Raw genomic sequence first — 18,502 nt, 5'->3', positions numbered from 1 at the left:
TGACTACAGATTTAAAGTTGGGTAAGGCCCATAATGTAATGCAGGGTCTTAAATCTGAAGCTGCTACAAGGTTAAGAAAAGAAAGTTTCTATAAGGCTGGTCTCCTTCTAAAAAGCTTATTCCACAAAAATCACTTCCCAACTATCAATAATTGATATGCTCAAAAAGTCCCAAATTGAAGCTTTAAAAAGGAAAAGTGCTTTCGATTATGAAGGAAATTACATTTAGTCTAATTTCCATTTCAGGCATTCAGCGTGTGCTCTTATCCGCAGAAACCCGAATGGAAAGAGTTTCTTCCTCCTCAAATCTGCCCTTTAATTACATTGATTAATATTTGTCCAAAAAGGAGGAATGAGTAAATAAGCCCTCAAGGAAAAAGAAAGCAGACAACAACAGAGACGTTAGAGCGCTGGTGATGATAAGTTGTTTTATTCTATTTCAGCATGGATGGAGGGGAAATAAAGAGCATTAAGAGCTAATGAAGTTTAGGGAGCCACTGAGTTTATGAGGAGTTACAGCCTGAGGACACGGAGGCTTTTAATTGTACTCTCTGCAAACATGAAGTGTTTAACTCAGTCATTAAAACAATGTGTATTTAGAAGTTTACCTATTGACCGCAACCCATACAAGCGTGACATTACAAACATGCTTCTCCTCGAGAGAAGGCTTATGCAGAGCAAAGGGACATTTCTTTTGCAGCAGGATGCAGTCGAAGCTGAACAAGTGTGACAAGGATAATAGCTGACCCTGAAGGAGTTGAGCAAGTATTGGACATGCATTATTAATCCGTGTGTTTTGTGGAAACCTGTTCCCACGGAGGGAAGGAGCAGAGTAATATGCTCCATACAGCACTATTCTTTATTATTCACCACTCCCCTAACCATGTGGCAGGGATTGTATTCATCATTATTTTATGGGAGAGGAAAAGTGGAAAATCATGGCGTCGATCTGACTTTATGCGAGGACAGTGATGGATTTGAGCTGACGGGCTTATTAGTTAACTAGTGCGCTGGGTGAAGAAATATATAAGAGTATAACAAACTAATCTTTGTGTCACGTTTGTGCTCAACGCAACGTGTTGTGCCACACACTAAATGCTATCGTCATCCAACGACAGGAAAACATGTGAGATGTACATGTGAAACGTTAAAAGATGCCTCCCCTTGTGAAACCTGTGCATCCAACTCAAAGACCGCAGCGCTAACACACATCAATCTGAGACAATAAGCGTGGAGGAAAGCAATCGTGTCTCATTTTTGGATGCAGAAAAAGCACAAGCCCTCCTCCTTGTTTGGGCCATAAAGGCGATTTGTGGTTCACGTCATTTCCCCAATAGCGCCGCCCCCCCCCCCCCCCCCCCCCCCGCAAAGTGGCTGCAGTCACTTCAAGTGTCTCCTGATTACAGTATATCACACAGCACAGCTCTGCACCAATCAGATTCCTCAACATTTCTAGCCTTTATTTAATCATTTAGCTAAGGGCGGATTACGCAATCTGTTTCCATCACTCTCTACAGACAAACAGCAGCCACTGCAACAACACGAAACAAGACTCCTGCAACACCCTCATGCCATCCGGTCCCCCTCGGAGGATAGATTAACACCAAAGTCATGGTTTTCCAATGGGGAGATGTAAGCGAGCTAATGGGAGCAGTTAAAGGAACGATGGCGTACGCCGGGTTAACAACGCTGCGTTCTTAGTTGTGTGTGAAGTGCGTGTGCTTTGGTGGGAATATGCAGAGCATCTTAAAACGTCAGTGGAAAAGGGACATTTTGTTCCGGACGACTAGAGAGTTCAACGGTTAAGTCGTTAGTATTGAACAACAATCCCAGCAGCCCTCCTCGGATACGATGCCATCTTGTATTGAGGAGTTGGTAAAAGTCCTCCAACTGCCCTTTAGCATGCTGTTGTTCAGACCACCGAACGAACACACAAGGTCACAGCAGGCTCGGTCTCGTTCCAGAACAATAACAAAAAGGCCATACTGGTTGTGATAATGGTGTTCAGCTGTGTCTTCCAGCAGAGAACTACAGCGAACTACAGCCCTGAAACATAAAAGTATTTCAAGAGAGTGCCACTATCAGATTAATAAAGACAATGCAGGCCATTAAACATTCATTAAAGCAGATGCAGTAATACCATATCCCCAATGTACTCATTCATTAATGGATCAAAGTATATCTAGTCAGGTGCATGGAAAACGACTGCCTAAAAATACATCCAACGCAGCATTACTCTCTGGTATTGCTTTCATACTAAACACATTATCCTAATGATTAGGGTAGCAAAGGGTAGCGCACTTTCTGGAAACTTTCCAAGTTTGCACAATTTAGAATATACAAATCGTACCTTTTAATAGTTACTGATTCAACTTATATTTGGGCAGCCCACATTATTGGAAACACTACGGCACTACTGGGTGACTATATTTCATATTCTTTTATGATATTTCTAGCTTAAAGCAGTTTATAACTTGTTAACACCTTCTGCTAGTTCTTGCTAGCTAGCTGTTGCCATGTGGGATGTAGCTTGATTGAACATGCTCACTGAGGAATTTTAATTAATTTACTTCAACTAATTCTGTAGTGTCGAGGACTTATTTTATAAATTGGTTGTCCACTTTAAAACCATAAGTTTTCCCACAGCTACCTTTGTACCTTTCCCAATTAGTTAATTTGCTAGCTAGCTAACTCCCCACATGACATATTTCACATTGTATTTGACAAATGAATGCATTAGGTCTGTTATTGTAAGACACAATTTGTTTCTAGCAAACCACATATATTAAAATTGTATTCCTGTCATTTCCCAATCTTGAATATTCCCAGAATTTTGCAACCTTAGGGGATAATCAATATTTCTAGAGACCCTGAAAACAAATATTCTCAATGAGCTTCTTACAATGATTTATGGGGTCCGACATGAAGTTCTGCCAAAGTTAACAGTTTGGTTGATTCCACGCTTGTCTGCATGTGATCTTCTCACTAGTTTGAGGTGGGCGGGGCTCATTTGGGGAAAAAAGGGGGATGTCACATTTCCGAATGCCCTTCCTGATCTGATCAAACAAGCTCAGTGTTGATGAAGCAGATTAGCTAAAGTATCAGATTCCACATATATAACCATAACCACAGGATGTTTATTCAAACCTTGACATTCGATTGTTGCTCACTTAGTCACAAATATTGAATGTTATTGAGGTAAAATGTCAGGTTAAGAATGAGCTTCCAGAGGGTTTAAAGGGGGATCTCGGGGAATCCTCATTTGCGTGGTGAGAAAACAAACAAATCAATCTGATCTAGTTTGCTGCATTTTGTAATGTTATTAGCAGCAGTAGACAGAAAACTGTAGCTTGACAAGCTGTGGTACAGAGGGGCTGCCTGGATTTCATGTTACCTTGGAAACAAGCGAATAAGAAAAGGTAAGACCATCCAATCCCCTCAACATGTTTGGTGTATCCCCTTCATCAATCACCTGCATCGGGCGAACACTTACAGTAACTCAGCCAAAACAAGTAATATACTGGACAGGCCGCCAGTCCATCGAGAGCACATGTAGGGACATACAACCATTCACTCTCACATTCACACCTATGGGCAATTTAGAGATCAATTAACCTGCAGCATGTCTTTGGACTGTGGGAGGAAGCCGGAGAGCCCGGAGAGAACCCACGCTGCCACGGGGAGAACATGCAAACTCCACACAGAAGGACCGCTCCGACCGGGAATTGAACCCGCGGCCCTCTTGCTGTGAGGCGACAGTGCTAGCTACTACACCACGAAGTCGCAACTATTATAAATGCCACTGGGACAAAGTGGCAGACTTTGAAACAATGGCCACAGACAAAGACATTCAATTACACTACAAACCACAAGTACTTCTGGAATCTCACAAAAACATTTTAATTTCCCACTTACATGTGCATCAATTGGGTCAAACTTTAGATTAAAATTCAATAATGAAAATGTAACATTTTAATTTGCATTACTAGCATTCTCTGACAAATTTAAAAATGGTTCTTCATGGTTGACAACATTCAAAGTTACTTCAAGTTTTAAAATGAAATGGCAATATAAATATTGAATGGACCATTTATGTCGTAAGTGAAATGAAAGCGCAGTTCCACGTTTAATTTTCATAAAGCTACAGTATATGTAATTGCCATTTCTAGCAACTTGTCAGTCATTCTCAGAAGGCGGGACTACGTTGGCTAGTTGGGTGAGTGCACTTTTCAACACTCAAGAGATTTGCTCCAACTTGAAAATGCACTCATTTGGCCATTTCATTTATTCAGGGAACAGCATGACATCATTGACATGTAATTTCAATTTATTTTCCATTTTCACATTTGAATATTGTAAACTATAAAGCAGGGTTTTTGAAAACAAAATGTTGATTGGCTTTTCCAATTTTTGATTTTAAAATTGTCAAAGAATGTGCAAAGTGGTCGATGGAAATGAATCACTTTAATTATGCTTTTTAACTTGCATTTTCAATTAGAACTCATTTTTTAATATTGTCAACCATAAAGCGGATTTGGCTTTTTCATTTTCAATTTAATGTTGTCAGAGAATGGCCATGGGAAATGAAAACACTATTGCTTTCTCAATTAAATTTAGTCTACGCGTCCATAGATCAATAGCAGCTCTGGCAGTGTGAGTTGGTCTTTATTTCTGTTCAGCCTTTTTTTTAACAGTAGTATGATTTAGAAAGATGAAGTACACACAAAAGCACTTTAATGAACAACTAAAGTCAGGAGAATAATGATTTGTGAAATGTTACCACCGATGTGTTGCACCAACACAGAATTGCCTTTGAAACAGGGTTATAAATTGTTTACCTCTTGGGTAATAAAACTGAATTCTGTGAGTGTGTGTGTGTGTGTGTGTGTGAGAGAGAGAGAGTGTGAGTGAGTGAGTGAGTGAGTGAGTGAGTGAGTGAGTGAGTGAGTGAGTGAGTGAGTGTGTGTGTGTGTGTGGCAGGGGTTTCACAGCTGTTTTGAGACAAGTTTGAATATATTTCCATTTTTAAGTTGGATCGGTATGCATGAATATTTTTAAATTTGGAAACAGCCCCTTCCTAGATAAGGCAGAACATGATAAAATGGGTCATGTTTTGTGCAGGTGTGAAACCCATACAAACACACACAGGGATGAAAACAAACATTGTTAATGCTTCTGGTGGCGTCATGTTTGGTGGAAAATGCGTCATAAATGTAAAAGAGGACGGAGCCTGAAAGAAACTTTGTCTATGATGCATAGAGGCTTCGACAGGCTTGGCCCTCGGCCGGCCGCTTTGAGGCTCAGCTACTTCCCATTAGAACATAAAAAAATAGGATTTGCTTCATCCTGACCTTCCTCTATAGATCAGCTTTTTATTGTTGTGCTCGGGTCATAATCGGTGACTCTCAATATCAAGTAAAATAAAAAACAATGCAGAGTACTTTTGCCCCGTCAGTCGTCTATTTTTAAGGTTCATTTCTAAATTATGCCAGAACGAAGGGTTTGTTTGTGTGTGTGTGTGTGTGTGTGAGAGAGAGAAACAGAGGGAGACAAACTGTATCCACAGTGACATTAATCCACTCTGAACAGTTTAAAGTGAGCGTTGGCGGTTCTCAACCCCATTAGCCATTCTGAAAGATGCAACAGTGCAATTAGACAGTTGGCACAAAGGGAAGGCGAAGAGGGACCTGGGGAGTAGCCAGGGGGGCTTTACTCCGATAAAACACCCAGGAAGGCCAGACTTTAAAAATAGGTCACTGTCAAAATGTCATTATTTTTTATTACATTATGGTGTGGTGAAAATGTCAACAATCTTTGCTTTTGTCATTCCACAGAAAAAGTACTCTGATAATCTAAAAATAACTCTAAGTTTGACAATATGGTTGTTCAAAAATACCAAACCAAAAGAAACAGACCCGTGGGAAATGTTGACCATTTGATTCCAACAGCTCAGCAGATGGAAACTAAACAAAACCAAAAACATTCTAGTATAATTACACAAATATGACATCTCCTTGCCAGGCAATCAAAACACAGCACCTGAGATCTCTCAAGACCGGAGACGACGGCTCGCCTGAGCTCCAAATTAAGAACTTCGGCAGGCCATTCGAAGTCGAAAATACATCCATGAGGCGGAGCACCGTAATGATCAACTTGTTGAGGTCTGAAGGAAAAAGCTGAAGGACTGGGTCAACATCAACCTTGTCAATCATACAGTTCGTCAAAAGGAGCCGGGGACCCTGCATGGCTTCAGTCAGGTGTCGTTGGGTGGGTGAGGGTGAGAGGCTGAGCTTTTAATTAGGTGAGCAAGTAGGAGAGACTGCCAAGGAGAACAGGAAAGGTGAGGGGAGGCCAGGTACTGTTGGTAGATGAAGGGAGGTCAGGGAAAATAGACAGGGGAACCGTGTGCAGCCCTGCACACTCATTATTTTCTGACGGGGGTTAGTAGGAGATAACTTTGTGCCAAGCTACAGTCTGCAGAATGAAAAATTACCACATGTAGCAGCTGCAAGATGGTCGATTTCCTCTCTTTTTGGACAACGCTAACAACAGCTATTGCATATAGATGGTGTGAAAGGATTCAGTGTACAGTGTAAAGAGGCACCAGTCTTCGGGGATAATGATGTCTTCTTTTTTTTCTTTAAAAAGGCACACATTAAATATTATGTTTCAGGTTTGAGGTCAAGGACACACAGATTGTTTAGGTGCTAGTATTCTGCTTGATTAAGGTTTGAGGCTCTGGGAGAGGAGGTGCTTATCCTCAGGTGTACTACAAGGGATTCAGGCCAGCTTCTCAAGAGTTATCTTTCAATGATAGCAGGAGGAACTCAAGAGCAATTTCAACCCAAAAAGCTGGAAAAGCACCCTCCTTATCATTAAGCAGCACGGTAGCGAGTCAAATTTCTCAATGTTGAATATTTTTGCTTCTCGCAAATCAGTAAAATGATGGGGCTAATTATGGTGTCCAAATCTGTCAAAGAACTGCTTGATTCAATATGATGTTCCTGTTGTCACATAAACAAGCCATGCTGGTGGCTCTGTGAAGCTGTACTTAGGCCCAGTGGTGCTAAATGCTAATGTCGGGGTGCTAACATGACAATGGTATAGAGCCGATGGGAATGTCATTCGTTTTGCAGATAATTCTAAACTTGGGTTTTGGATAAATTAAGAGGTTGACCACATCCATTCATCCAGTGTTAAACATGGAGGTCATGGCAATCCATGCAATTATTGTTGAAACGGTCCAAGACCACAAACTTGAACCTTCTGGTGATAAAAGTCACACAACATTTAGGGACCATGAATGTCAACAGAATTTTGTTTTCCCGATCCATCCAAGAAACATTATTACAGTAAATAAGTGCAAAAGGAAAAGTCTGTGGACCAGAAAAGCAATTAGAACCCATCTTCTGTCAAATGTTATGGCAATCCGACCAATAGTTGCCGCGGTATTTGTAGTGGACCGCTGAACTGACCAACGTTGTCAGTTCTAAAGCCACGCTGGCTAAAACCACATATAGTTTTAGCAAGATCTCCAATAATCATGTTTAAAAGGTGCAAAATAGTTGCTGTTCCGTGCCAAGATTTCAAATTTCAAAAATCTCTTTCTCACAATTTTGCACATCTTGAGCTCCCCAAGGAGCTCCTACATATTTCCAAACCCAACAATGAGCAGTGGATGCTTTTGTATTTCAGTCATGGAAGCTTAAAAAAAAAACAATTTTCAAGCCAAATGAAAAGCCAATTTGCAAAACTACTATTCCAATATTATGCATGTTGATATATTGCCTCTTCACTATCCCTGTTCAATCTGAACACCAATTATCTAGCTTACTCCTCTGTGTTGTGAAAATGTGACTTTGTTTTCATCACTTAGGGAGGACAGGAGGGGGAAGGGGGGTGGGGGGGGGGGGAGACTGTGTCTGTGTCAGAGACTTGTGTTGGAGAAAAGAACCGTCGATACTGCTGTCAATTAAAATCAACAGTCATAGATTGTGCGACTCGCCTCTCAGTGTAATTAAATTAATTTGAGATGCTGTCAGACTTTTTTTTTTCTTTAGGTCTTGAGGGGATTTACTGTAGGTAGATGAAAATGTAAAAAAATAAAGTGAAATGAAAAAAGGACAGCAGTTTGTGTCACCACAGACCCTACCATAGACACATTTCTGTATTTTTTTAGGGGGGGGCAGGTCAACAGTATGTGCCACATAATTATGTACCAAGTATAAATCATCTGAAAGCTGTGATCCTGAAGATAAATTGAGCTGCAGCTCAGCACTGCGTGTCAAGTGTTTCCAGTGATAAATCTGTAATAACATTGCATTTTGGTGAGCCGCCTATTAAAATGTTGAACAACATTATGATGGAAACGTACGATAGCCATTCCCATGCTCACTTACGCCTCATAAGATGTTGGGTTGTTCAGATTTGTTACACAGATTTGGTGCAACATTTAACCAATGTTGACCTCTTGAGAATTGAATATCCCGTATACATATATATTTTTTTATTTATCCAGCATACATCCCACATTTAGACCTTGAGAAACACCACAGAAGAATCCATGCTGTAATTTGATATCAAAACCTTTGACATTTCTGCGACGATTGGGCGGCGAGCACTTCTGTCCCTTATTGTCAATATACAGAGGAAAGCAATACGTCCCCCGATGCCCTACGTCTACTTTGTGTTTGTAAAGTTTCATGAGGTCACAACAGGTCATTTATTTATTTATTACAGGGACCTCAAGTTTCAGAAAATGGTCTCACTGCAATGAAATGGCTACAACGGGGCCTAACATCATCACCCATTGGATTCACAAGAGTCTTAACTTTCCAGTCAAACCCAACGTAAGCAAAATGCATTCGCAATGATGTCGATCGAGGACGCCGGCGTCCAAGGGGAGTTTAAGAGGTCGAGAGATGCTGGCGTGAGCGTTGCACTGCGGCCTGCACACTCAATCAGAGCAACCCGGCCCTCCTGCTCTGTGGTTCAACTCGCTGACGGGGGACAGCAAGTCTTATGGTGAAGGAAAGTACATCAAAGAGTCACAAAAACTTACTTGGACGTAGTTCGACCGGAGTGTTGCCAGGGAAACAACACATTGCCGACAGCTGCCCGGTAGCTGTAGACACCCAGAAGCCCGAGGGCAAGAGCAACCTTGGAGACGCACGAGCACCGTCTTTGAACCAGGAGGTAGATAAGAACCAGGCAGAAAGCAGCCAGCAGGGAGAGCACCGTCCTGTGTTCAGAGCTAGAGAGACAGGCGGTCATGGGGTTAAGACAACTCCTAATACGAAGGAAAATTGTGACTGAATTTAGTTTAAGAACTTATTCCGCGATGAAATATGACGAGCAAAAAGGAATTTAACCAACATCAAAAAGCAAATAATCAAACCTTGAAGTAGACTATTTACTGAGCAACAGAGAACATTTGGATGAGATGAAACACCCTCGGTCCTATCCTCCAGCAGTAGTTTCAACTTTAAAGAGGAACGGATCTTCAATTGTTCACTGGATTTAAGGCTATATAGTTTAAAATTACACTGCCACTAATAAGACCACAAAGGACGTATACAAAATTTAATAGAAGCTGTGTTTTTTTCGGTTTTTTTTGATGGAACAGACAAAGTGAAAGTTGGGTACTTTTGAGACAAGAAGCACACAACCTAGATCTCATTATCCAAGCAACAGACAGTGCCGGTAGGAAGAAAGGCCAACGCTGGACAGGGATAAAGTCAGAATCCACATCTCTATCCCACAATGTGATGCATGTTAAAGAACAGAATATTAATGGCTCAGTTTTAGTGAGAAATTGTCGTTTTTCTACAGACTAAACAATCACAGAACCTATTTTCCCCATAAGTGGATGATCCTCTCAGCCTGTCAGCCAGAAAGAAAAAAAAACTAAAAACGGTTTCAGTGTCAGGAGAAAAGACTTAACACCCCATAGCCTCAGCTATGTTCTAAATGGGACATAATGGCCGGCTTTTACATTCCCCAGAGAACAGGGGTGAGCTGGGGACATTGATCTGTTACCGTCACGAGTAGGTGGAGAGACAAATGGAGATTGTCGCTGTATTGTGTTCTCGACTACTGAGGCTGTTGTCTTTGAACAATTTGATATTCGCTGCCTTTTTTGACAGTGAATGTGTGCGGCGGCTGCACGTCGGGACTGAAGCAGCGAAAGAACCCTTTTCAATTTAATTCTGCAGGACTCAAACCTAAGAGAGACCCTCAACTCTAGCTGTGGAGAAAATGAGTTCTCCTCATGTCCTGTTCACACATATCATATGCATAACAACGTGCTCATAATCCTCAGCTCTGCCTGCAGCCCTATGTTCAATAAAGTCTTTAATAAGTGTTGGACAGAACAAACAACCTGCTGACCAGCAGAGGAGTCTTGAGTAACAAGAGAACAAGGCTTTCTGTTTACTGGAAGGGATTTATGCACGCATTTACCAGACCTTGTATCAAGTAAACTTCTATACGTATCACCACTTTGTATATTCAGACCTTTTGTGTTGTTAAATAGGGAACTCTGAAGGCTTCAGGGAAGCTAAAGAGAAAGACGTGCCACTCCGTCTCTTTGCTATTCATAGAGTGGTGCGTCTTCTCCCAGAGAAACCTCTTAGGAATCATAATGCTGCCAAGAGTAATTATGTATCGGGTAGCTGCTGCATGTTAACACTCTACTTTGAAAAAAAAAAAAAGACAAGTGTCATGACAAGTGAGATGAGTCACCTGCAAAAATGTGAGAAAAAAAAATAGCATTTCAAAATGAAAATTGCCATAATTAAAATGTAGGAAATTATGATTTTTTTTTTTCTGTATTTATTTATATTAGACAACCCAACCTGTTGAGCCAATGTCCCACGTCGGGAAGATGAGCCCACTGCACCCCGGTCTGGTTGAGGGAGCGCAGCAGCCGGCAGCAGACCAGAGTGAAGGGCGGCGTGGCCAACGCGAGCCACTTCTCCGAGCACACCTCGGCCTTGGGGTGATGGCCGTCTTTGGAAGGGAGGATGGGCTCTTCCTCATCTCCGTGGCCCCTCTGCTCCCTGAAGTACTTGCGGCACACGTCTTGGAAGACGGCGAGGCAGAGGGTGTTGAGCAGGAAGTACCAGGTTTGGTGCTCTTCCTCCACGAAGCTGCTCGCCGCCAAGCTGAGGGTGTGTCCGACCGTGCCGGCCAGCAGCAGCACGTCGAGCTCCGACAGGGACCACTCGCTGCCGCCGCCGCTCCTCAATGGAGACTACGAAAGACAACAGGAAGATGGAGTGAAAACAGCATGTATATGTTCCTTCTGACAAAATGATGCTAGAGATCCATATCCAGTGATTTTATAATCACGTCTGAAGCCAAAAGTACAAACGTAATAAGACGCTGACTGAATCCTAAATCTTAGGCGTAAGTTTGACCTCGACACATCTATTTAACTGATACCATTCACAACTTGTGCAATACATGCAGCCGCCACCCACGCCCGACCACGGTAGACTCCCATCAGTGTGTGAATGGGAGTGAATGGGTGAATGACGATGAATGATGTAGTGTTGACGAATACACGTCTATTTACCATGACGTCTCACTCAACCTTCTATCCCCTCGCCCACCTCTGTACTGTGGATCCACCGGCAGTTATAATTGTTCAACTCTGTGGGATAATCATTTGGCCCAAACTACTGCTTGGGTGATTCATACTAATATATTTCAATATTAAAAAAAACCTCATCTAGTGACACTCATTAAATGACCCATGTGCTTCATAATAAAACATTTCAATTTGCAACCACTTAGACCTGCCGCTCTATTATCTCAACCCCCTTCATTTCAAATCCTCCATTGATGCAGACTGCATACTTCTCACATATCCAGACTTCTGTTTTCTGGACATGTACAGTACAGGCCAGTCATCCCAGAGGCCGAGTCGGGGTCAGAGGAGATCTTTTTGGGGTTGCCAAATACAATAGCAGCATTTCTCCTATATGTCGATAACTGCAGTACACATTAAAGCTTAATGAGGGATGTTCCTAAATGTCCTTTTTCTTCTCATCGTTTTCGTGAATCGAATATGAAAGGCTAGCGTACACTACGTTTCTTTTTGAAGAACGAGATGCACTTAAATAAGTTTATTTGGTCTCTCTTATAAAGTATTTAACATGCGTACATGTTAAAAAGTTGTATAGGTCTAACGATGGTTTACCTCGTCAAGGAAACATGAGGTGATGGGGAAAGGGCAGTAATAAGGGTCAGGAAAGCAAATGCTATGCACAAACTCACTTTTCTCTCAATTCATAGATTAGGCCTGTGGTGAATTGGGTCATGATTATTTCTTTTTCTGCCCATTATAAAAAGGGAGCTTCAAGAATAAGAGTTTGAGATACGGTAATAGAGGACTCTAAGTGCAGCAGACGGAGACCGCGAGCCGTCATTCAGAAATTGCGGTCGGTCATCACATTTTCTATAATTGGAGTTCGTCCAACGGCATACTTAAATGCAAATAATTTGGTTCAGTGGTGACGGCGCGTGACCGCGTAAAGCAAGTTCAAATCAAGTTCAGCCGGCCTCGTAGTCCGGCAGCAATGTTTTAGCCCAACCAATCAACGACCCGACAGACGTGCATCTCAGCCCGCGCTCACCTGAGGCTGCAGCACCAGATCACCGCCGGACGGGAGCTTTCACACATGCGCCCGTTTGCTTTACACGACATGCTGGGACATTAAATATTTAGTTCCGGTAGTTGTGTTGCAAAGAAATAAAAAAGGAAAAAAGCATCACTCAACTGCTGCAGGATCTATGGCTTCGAGGTGGCATGCATTTTCATACATTATACGGATCTAGGTTGTTCTTTTAATGAAGGCCTGCCAGATTGAATAACCATAATGCTATTTATCCGGAAATATAGTTCTTTATCCTGCATATATTTCAGGGTTGAGTCTCTGGTTAAGCAAGGTCTGCCCATTCATTTTTCAGAATCAGAGTTACTGTTGCATTAAAGATAATATGATTAATGTCCTCTGTGCCAACAACTCCTTTGTTTAAAAAATAAATAAAACAAGTCACAGCCCAAAGGGAGCTGTAATATGTTTTTCAGCTCCACTGCTTCCTGTTGGTGTCTCTCTCTCCTCCAGTTGCGAAATCTCAAAAACAACATTTCCTCATGTTTTCCTTCACTGATTAAATCTTGTTTGCTTTGTTTTAAAGTAGAAGGAAGATAAGCAAAATAGAAGTATTATTTATATAGAACTATTATTTCACTATTAATATTCTATTGGCACAATTTCACTAGTTTTGAGCTTGCATGCCATAGCACGATATCAAAAGTAGTCGATTAAATCTCTCTATGATGCATTCGATGTATGATATTAGATCTCACATTTGAGAACGTTGATCCCACCTATTGTTGGACAGGTCTGAAAACTGGGTTTGGCTTTCAAGAACCGGTTAAGATCCAAATTCCAAGACAGGAATTATTGACTCCACTGGCAAATGTACAGCCAGGCAGGTCAGCGTGGCCCGAGGAGTACCGCGAGCATCAATACGTGGCCCCCTCGGTTCTAGAGAAGCAGCGTTTTTTTGTGTAGTATTGCTTTGGATTCTGATCCTAAATTAGCAGTCACATCTCAAAAAGTTAATGCATGCATCCATTTCAAGTTGGTTAAGACTATTTGAGAAGACTTTTGAGTTCCAATCAGCTGCTCCAGGAAGTTACTGGTCCCAACCAAGAACAGCCCAGCACATAACCACTCGGATACACTTTGGTTTTCTTATTATTAAACAAACTGGACATAATGTGCAACGTGGTGAACGTTATCGGACCTGGTCGGTGGACTAGCGGTTTCCCACTTGTTTCTATAGTCTCGGTGCTAAGCTAAGCTAACCTTCTTCTGACACTTAATGAACAGACACGAGTGGTATCGACCTTCTCCTCTTGCTCTCCGCCAGAAAGTGAATAAATGTGGAACCATCCCTTTAATTATCCAACAAAAACAAAGAAAAGAGTTATACAATTGAAACAATGAAGGAGAGCGAGGATGATTTAAAGAGCACTATAGGGAGAAATATTTCCTGAGCAGCCTCGGGGCCAAACTATACATTAGAACATCCATCACTCAAAACCTGAACTGAAGCCTAATGTATAAATAAAGAGATCCCATCCTCTGCCCTCTCTACATCATGTCAAAGCACAGTGAAAGGACAGCACGATTACCTTTCTGTCCAAAACATTTGGCCTTAAAACTATTGCAGGCCCCCGAAACGAGGATCAATATATTTGTTACGGGTTAATATCGGCCTTTCGGTTATTCAAATTCATTCAACTGGAAGTCTAATCACATTCTTGTTGGGGGGCGATGGGTCAGTGAGTGTGCTTAATCTTCCAGTTGCAGAGAAACTAATCAGGATGCCTCTAATAAAAGGTTTGGATGCCATCGTTTGTCACGTCAACGCAGACGCAGCGCTTTGCACTCTGATCCACACGGATTCAAGCGAATGTATATTGAAATATAACGAGACCTCATCTGGCTTTAGATAATTTCTTGCCCTTTCCGTCCTCATTTTGGAACTTTGTTGCACAATATTAATCAGCAACTAAATCGTGTTTTTAAAGTATTCAAGCACATTTAAAAGGTTGCTGAAAAGTGTTGCAAAAAGAAGTAAAACTGGCGAAAGCGGATTAAATACCATCTGAAAATGTTCCAGCTGAATTCATCACCAATACTAATATAGTGTTACACTAAAAACAGCTTTTTTTGTTGTGTCTAATCACAATATCAAAATGAGTTTGTCAGCCATGACTTAGAGGACACAGAGTCTACTAATTATATTTCCTCACACAGGTCATTATAGAGATAAAGATCTTGGCCATAAAGATGGGCCATGACTGTAAAGATTTTATCAGCGTTTTGTGGAACAAGATATATTAGCAATGCATGGAACTGCTCCATATACCGCTTTCAAAGTAATCAATAATATTTGAAAATTGATTCCAACATCAACTTGCAAGTCAACGTCAGCAAGCTGTAGTAGTTAAAAACATATCTGCAGCAGTATTTTAGGACTACATTAACACAAGTAACAGATTTTATAGTTTATTATCCATAAATATCAACTGATCTGAGCTTTTATAGCCTTCATCATCGCTGCATCAGGATGCAGCACTGCAGGCGTTTCTGTTTCAGATGCATTGAAGATACAGAAGTAAGTGTTGATTGCATTACGTTGTTCACATAAATCACACACACACACATACATTACTGCTTAAACACCACTAATTTGATAATCAATTATCATCAAGTCACAAACATCCACTGCTTCAATGTGAGGTTTGCCATTTGTTCTATTTTTGGGTGGTTTCAATTTGTGGAGTTTTTCTTTTTCTTTCTGACACTTTTCAGTTGCAGCCAAACAGTCAAACCATGTGCTCCCCTTCATGCTGTGGTCATCGCCTCATTACAGAGACATGAGGGTGCAGTCGAGGTCTGTCCAAAACACGTGGATGTAATTGCACATGTTTGACACATTCATTGGTCAAGTTAGTTTCTGTCCGACCGTCTCGCCTCTCTATAAAAAGTCTGCTGCTCGATGAGGAAGCACTCTTCTCTTTAGTAGTCCCGCTGAGCTATGGGCACTTTGTTATTATTATTTTTAACTCAAAGATATTCCACTGTCTTTCTCAAGGAAACCAGAGTCACAGAAGTACATCCACAGTACATCTCCTCCTCATGCACCAGAGTCACGATTTGGGAGGTTTCTTCACCCAACCCAAATGGCCCGAGTGGATTCCTTCGGACTTTTTTGCCCCCTCAGCACTTTGCAAAGTTCCCAGAAGGGAAATGAGATGTAACCTTTGCAGATAAATTATAATGAGCAAAGAGGTGCAGCACTAAAGAGGACTCATCTTTTAGGCCAATTCAAACAAACACTAAAGACTGAGTGCTTCCACCTTCTGAATACCTAGTCCCAGTACATATGATTGATGGCCCATTTAGAGGAGCGGTCTCAACGTTGCTGGCAATTACTTTTATTTGTTGAAGTGCATTTCAACATGGTCGGTATATGTGTGTGTGTATATATATATATATATATATATATATATATATATATATATATATAATAATGGTCGAAAAAAAAATAATGTTTTTAACCATAAACAAAAATCAGTCAGTATCTTTCATCTACAGAGTTCAGAAAGTCCAGTTTCAAAGAGTTTGAAAAACAGCTGACATCTTGATGGTCCTAATTGCATCGTTACAACAGAAAACAGCTGCAAACTTCAACATGACTGTATGTATTATTACTCAAAGTGTTGCATCAGGAAGTCGTTCTCATGCAATTCAGCCGGCAGGAGGACGGCCGGCTCAGACGAAGAAGAACTGCACTTCACCACTTTATTAGGCACACCGAGCGAAAACTGATGCGGTCTAATGCAACAGTCCTGCAATACACCCTCCCCTTGTGAAGGCTCTCACGTTTTGTTGAGTCAACCTCGTGATCTTTTTGGAGGATGACGTTTTGAGGTGCGGTTGAACTGGTGTTTCTGTTAATCAACCTGAACCAAGGGGTGGACAAAATAGTAGAAACACCTGCAGGACTGTTGTATTAGACTGCATTAGTTTTACATGAACGTATAGAGCGCCTACTCTAAGGTTCCGCAGAAGCCCGAGGATAAAAACTAGTTTGCTTTATGAACGTCTTTCATTGGAATGAAGTTGATGCCGTCTGGAGACATCCAGTTCTTTTAAAATATCTCTGGTCTACTGCTGCACTGACTGACACAATGCTTTGTGTCTATTGCAGTTTTTTTATTACTTAATAATGCAGAAAATAGTGAAGGTTTGTCCGACATTTCATCTTCCCATCATGCTTCACTGGTGTGAACGGCGCTTTGATAACAACAAAAAAGGCAAAACAAAACTTTCTATTATGCGGAGAGGGGGGAGTGGGGGGCAACTAGCTGGAGACACGCAATGATCACAACAGATTCAATTCTGGTGGCCTGGAACATTTTTGATATGGAGTGCAATGATTGTGCGGTTGCAAAGATGCGTTAAAAAAAACCCAATACAAAACATGTGCCGTTTGAAATGACGGATTATGTTCATCAGTGTGTTTCAGAAATGTGAGCTGGATTTTGGAAAATAATGTGAGTATGTGACTTCAGGGACACGGAGGAAACCTGCGGCAGAGCAGACGGTGGCAGCATCTGTGATAAATTCATGTTCCTTTTGTTGTGCTGTTGGCATTAACAGTTCAACTCAGGAGTTTGAGCAATGCTGAGTCGGCGTTCCTTCTCTCTAACTCCCAGTCACTGCGATGAATGACAAAAAGATTCTCGTACTTTTTTTTTTATGTGTCATCATAAAACAATATAGTTTGGTCAATACAGTCAAAGTGACATTACTGTATGAAAAAACGTCATTAAAATTACTACCAACGTATTACCTTCCCATTTCTCTGTGCACTACTGTCGAGTAATTCATTACTTGCAATCATCCATGAAAAACATGCGATAAGCTGCGCATACGGTCAAGCACTATTTGACTAATAATATAAAGGGTGACCAAAGGCTCAAATCTGAAAAACTTCTTTGCAGCCGTGATTTTGATGCAGTGATTTTTCAATGATAACAGATCAAAGAAAATCAACTAAAACTTGTAATCAGCCCTTTGTTTCACAGTATGAAGTCATAAGAGCAAATGGTGCGACGTGGGAGAGGTTACAGTGTTGAAAAAAACCGACTCATATTTTAATTTGGACCTCCCCGCCAACAGAAAAAACCTAAAGATGGCCAATGTAAACTGGAGGCAGACTCTTGAATATTATAAGAGTTATGTTGACCGGCTGAACTGATGACTGTCAATGTATACCGTGTGGACCCAGTGGTGGAGGTGAAATGCTGGAGCATGTGCTATTATTACACACTGCACCTTTAAACAGCAGCAAGCTAGTGAATGCAGCCGTCTCCGGATGGAAAACCAACTTCAGATGCCTCACTTGTAACTTTAATATTCTCCGTTACAAAACAATCACAGAGCAGCTGAACGGGTTCACAAGTTAGCTTCCGTATTGAGCTCTCACGCGCAGACAAAGCACAAGCGTGCGCACACCTATGAGGGAAAACATCTGTTCCAATCTGTGTGGGTGGTACATTTCGGCGCACAGGCTCACCTTCCCGTGAATCGTCGGCCCCAGGGGGATTCGCCGCGTCGCCATGGAGACCAGAATGCAAAACATGGCCGAGGAGAAGGCGACGGCGGCGAACACGAGGCCCCAGGAGAGGCTGCAGAAGTAACAGGAGCTCTCGGCGGAGGTGCACACCAAGACGTGCACCGAGGCCAGCAGCAGGCACAGGAGGTAGAAAGGCAGGGAGAGCAGGGCCGAGAGGACGGGCAGGTCCACGGACGCCTCGCCGCTGAGGGCTTCGGGCATGGCCAGCAGCAGGACCAGCAGGAGCTGAAGGGGGAAGAAAAAGAAGAACTTCTTTGTGGTTTAACTGACAC

The 18,502-nt window shown here is 41.8% G+C and overlaps 1 protein-coding gene across 2 annotated transcripts in view; it reads right to left on the bottom strand.

Annotated features, from left to right (window-relative positions):
- The window catches only part of pigg (phosphatidylinositol glycan anchor biosynthesis class G), a 55,038-nt gene that overhangs the window by 13,941 nt on the left and 22,595 nt on the right, over positions 1-18,502 (bottom strand). For both annotated transcript variants that reach the window (XM_034543383.1, XM_034543384.1), the window contains 3 exons: positions 18,171-18,455; positions 10,856-11,253; positions 9,061-9,252 (listed from right to left, as the gene is read on the bottom strand). In XM_034543383.1, coding sequence (XP_034399274.1) covers positions 9,061-9,252; positions 10,856-11,253; positions 18,171-18,455 — 875 coding nt within the window. The remainder of the gene's footprint in view (positions 1-9,060; positions 9,253-10,855; positions 11,254-18,170; positions 18,456-18,502) is intronic.

Source organism: Cyclopterus lumpus, chromosome 10 (assembly GCF_009769545.1).
Source record: "Cyclopterus lumpus isolate fCycLum1 chromosome 10, fCycLum1.pri, whole genome shotgun sequence".
Lineage (NCBI taxonomy): Eukaryota > Metazoa > Chordata > Actinopteri > Perciformes > Cyclopteridae > Cyclopterus > Cyclopterus lumpus.
This window is presented reverse-complemented; position numbering and strand designations above follow the sequence as displayed.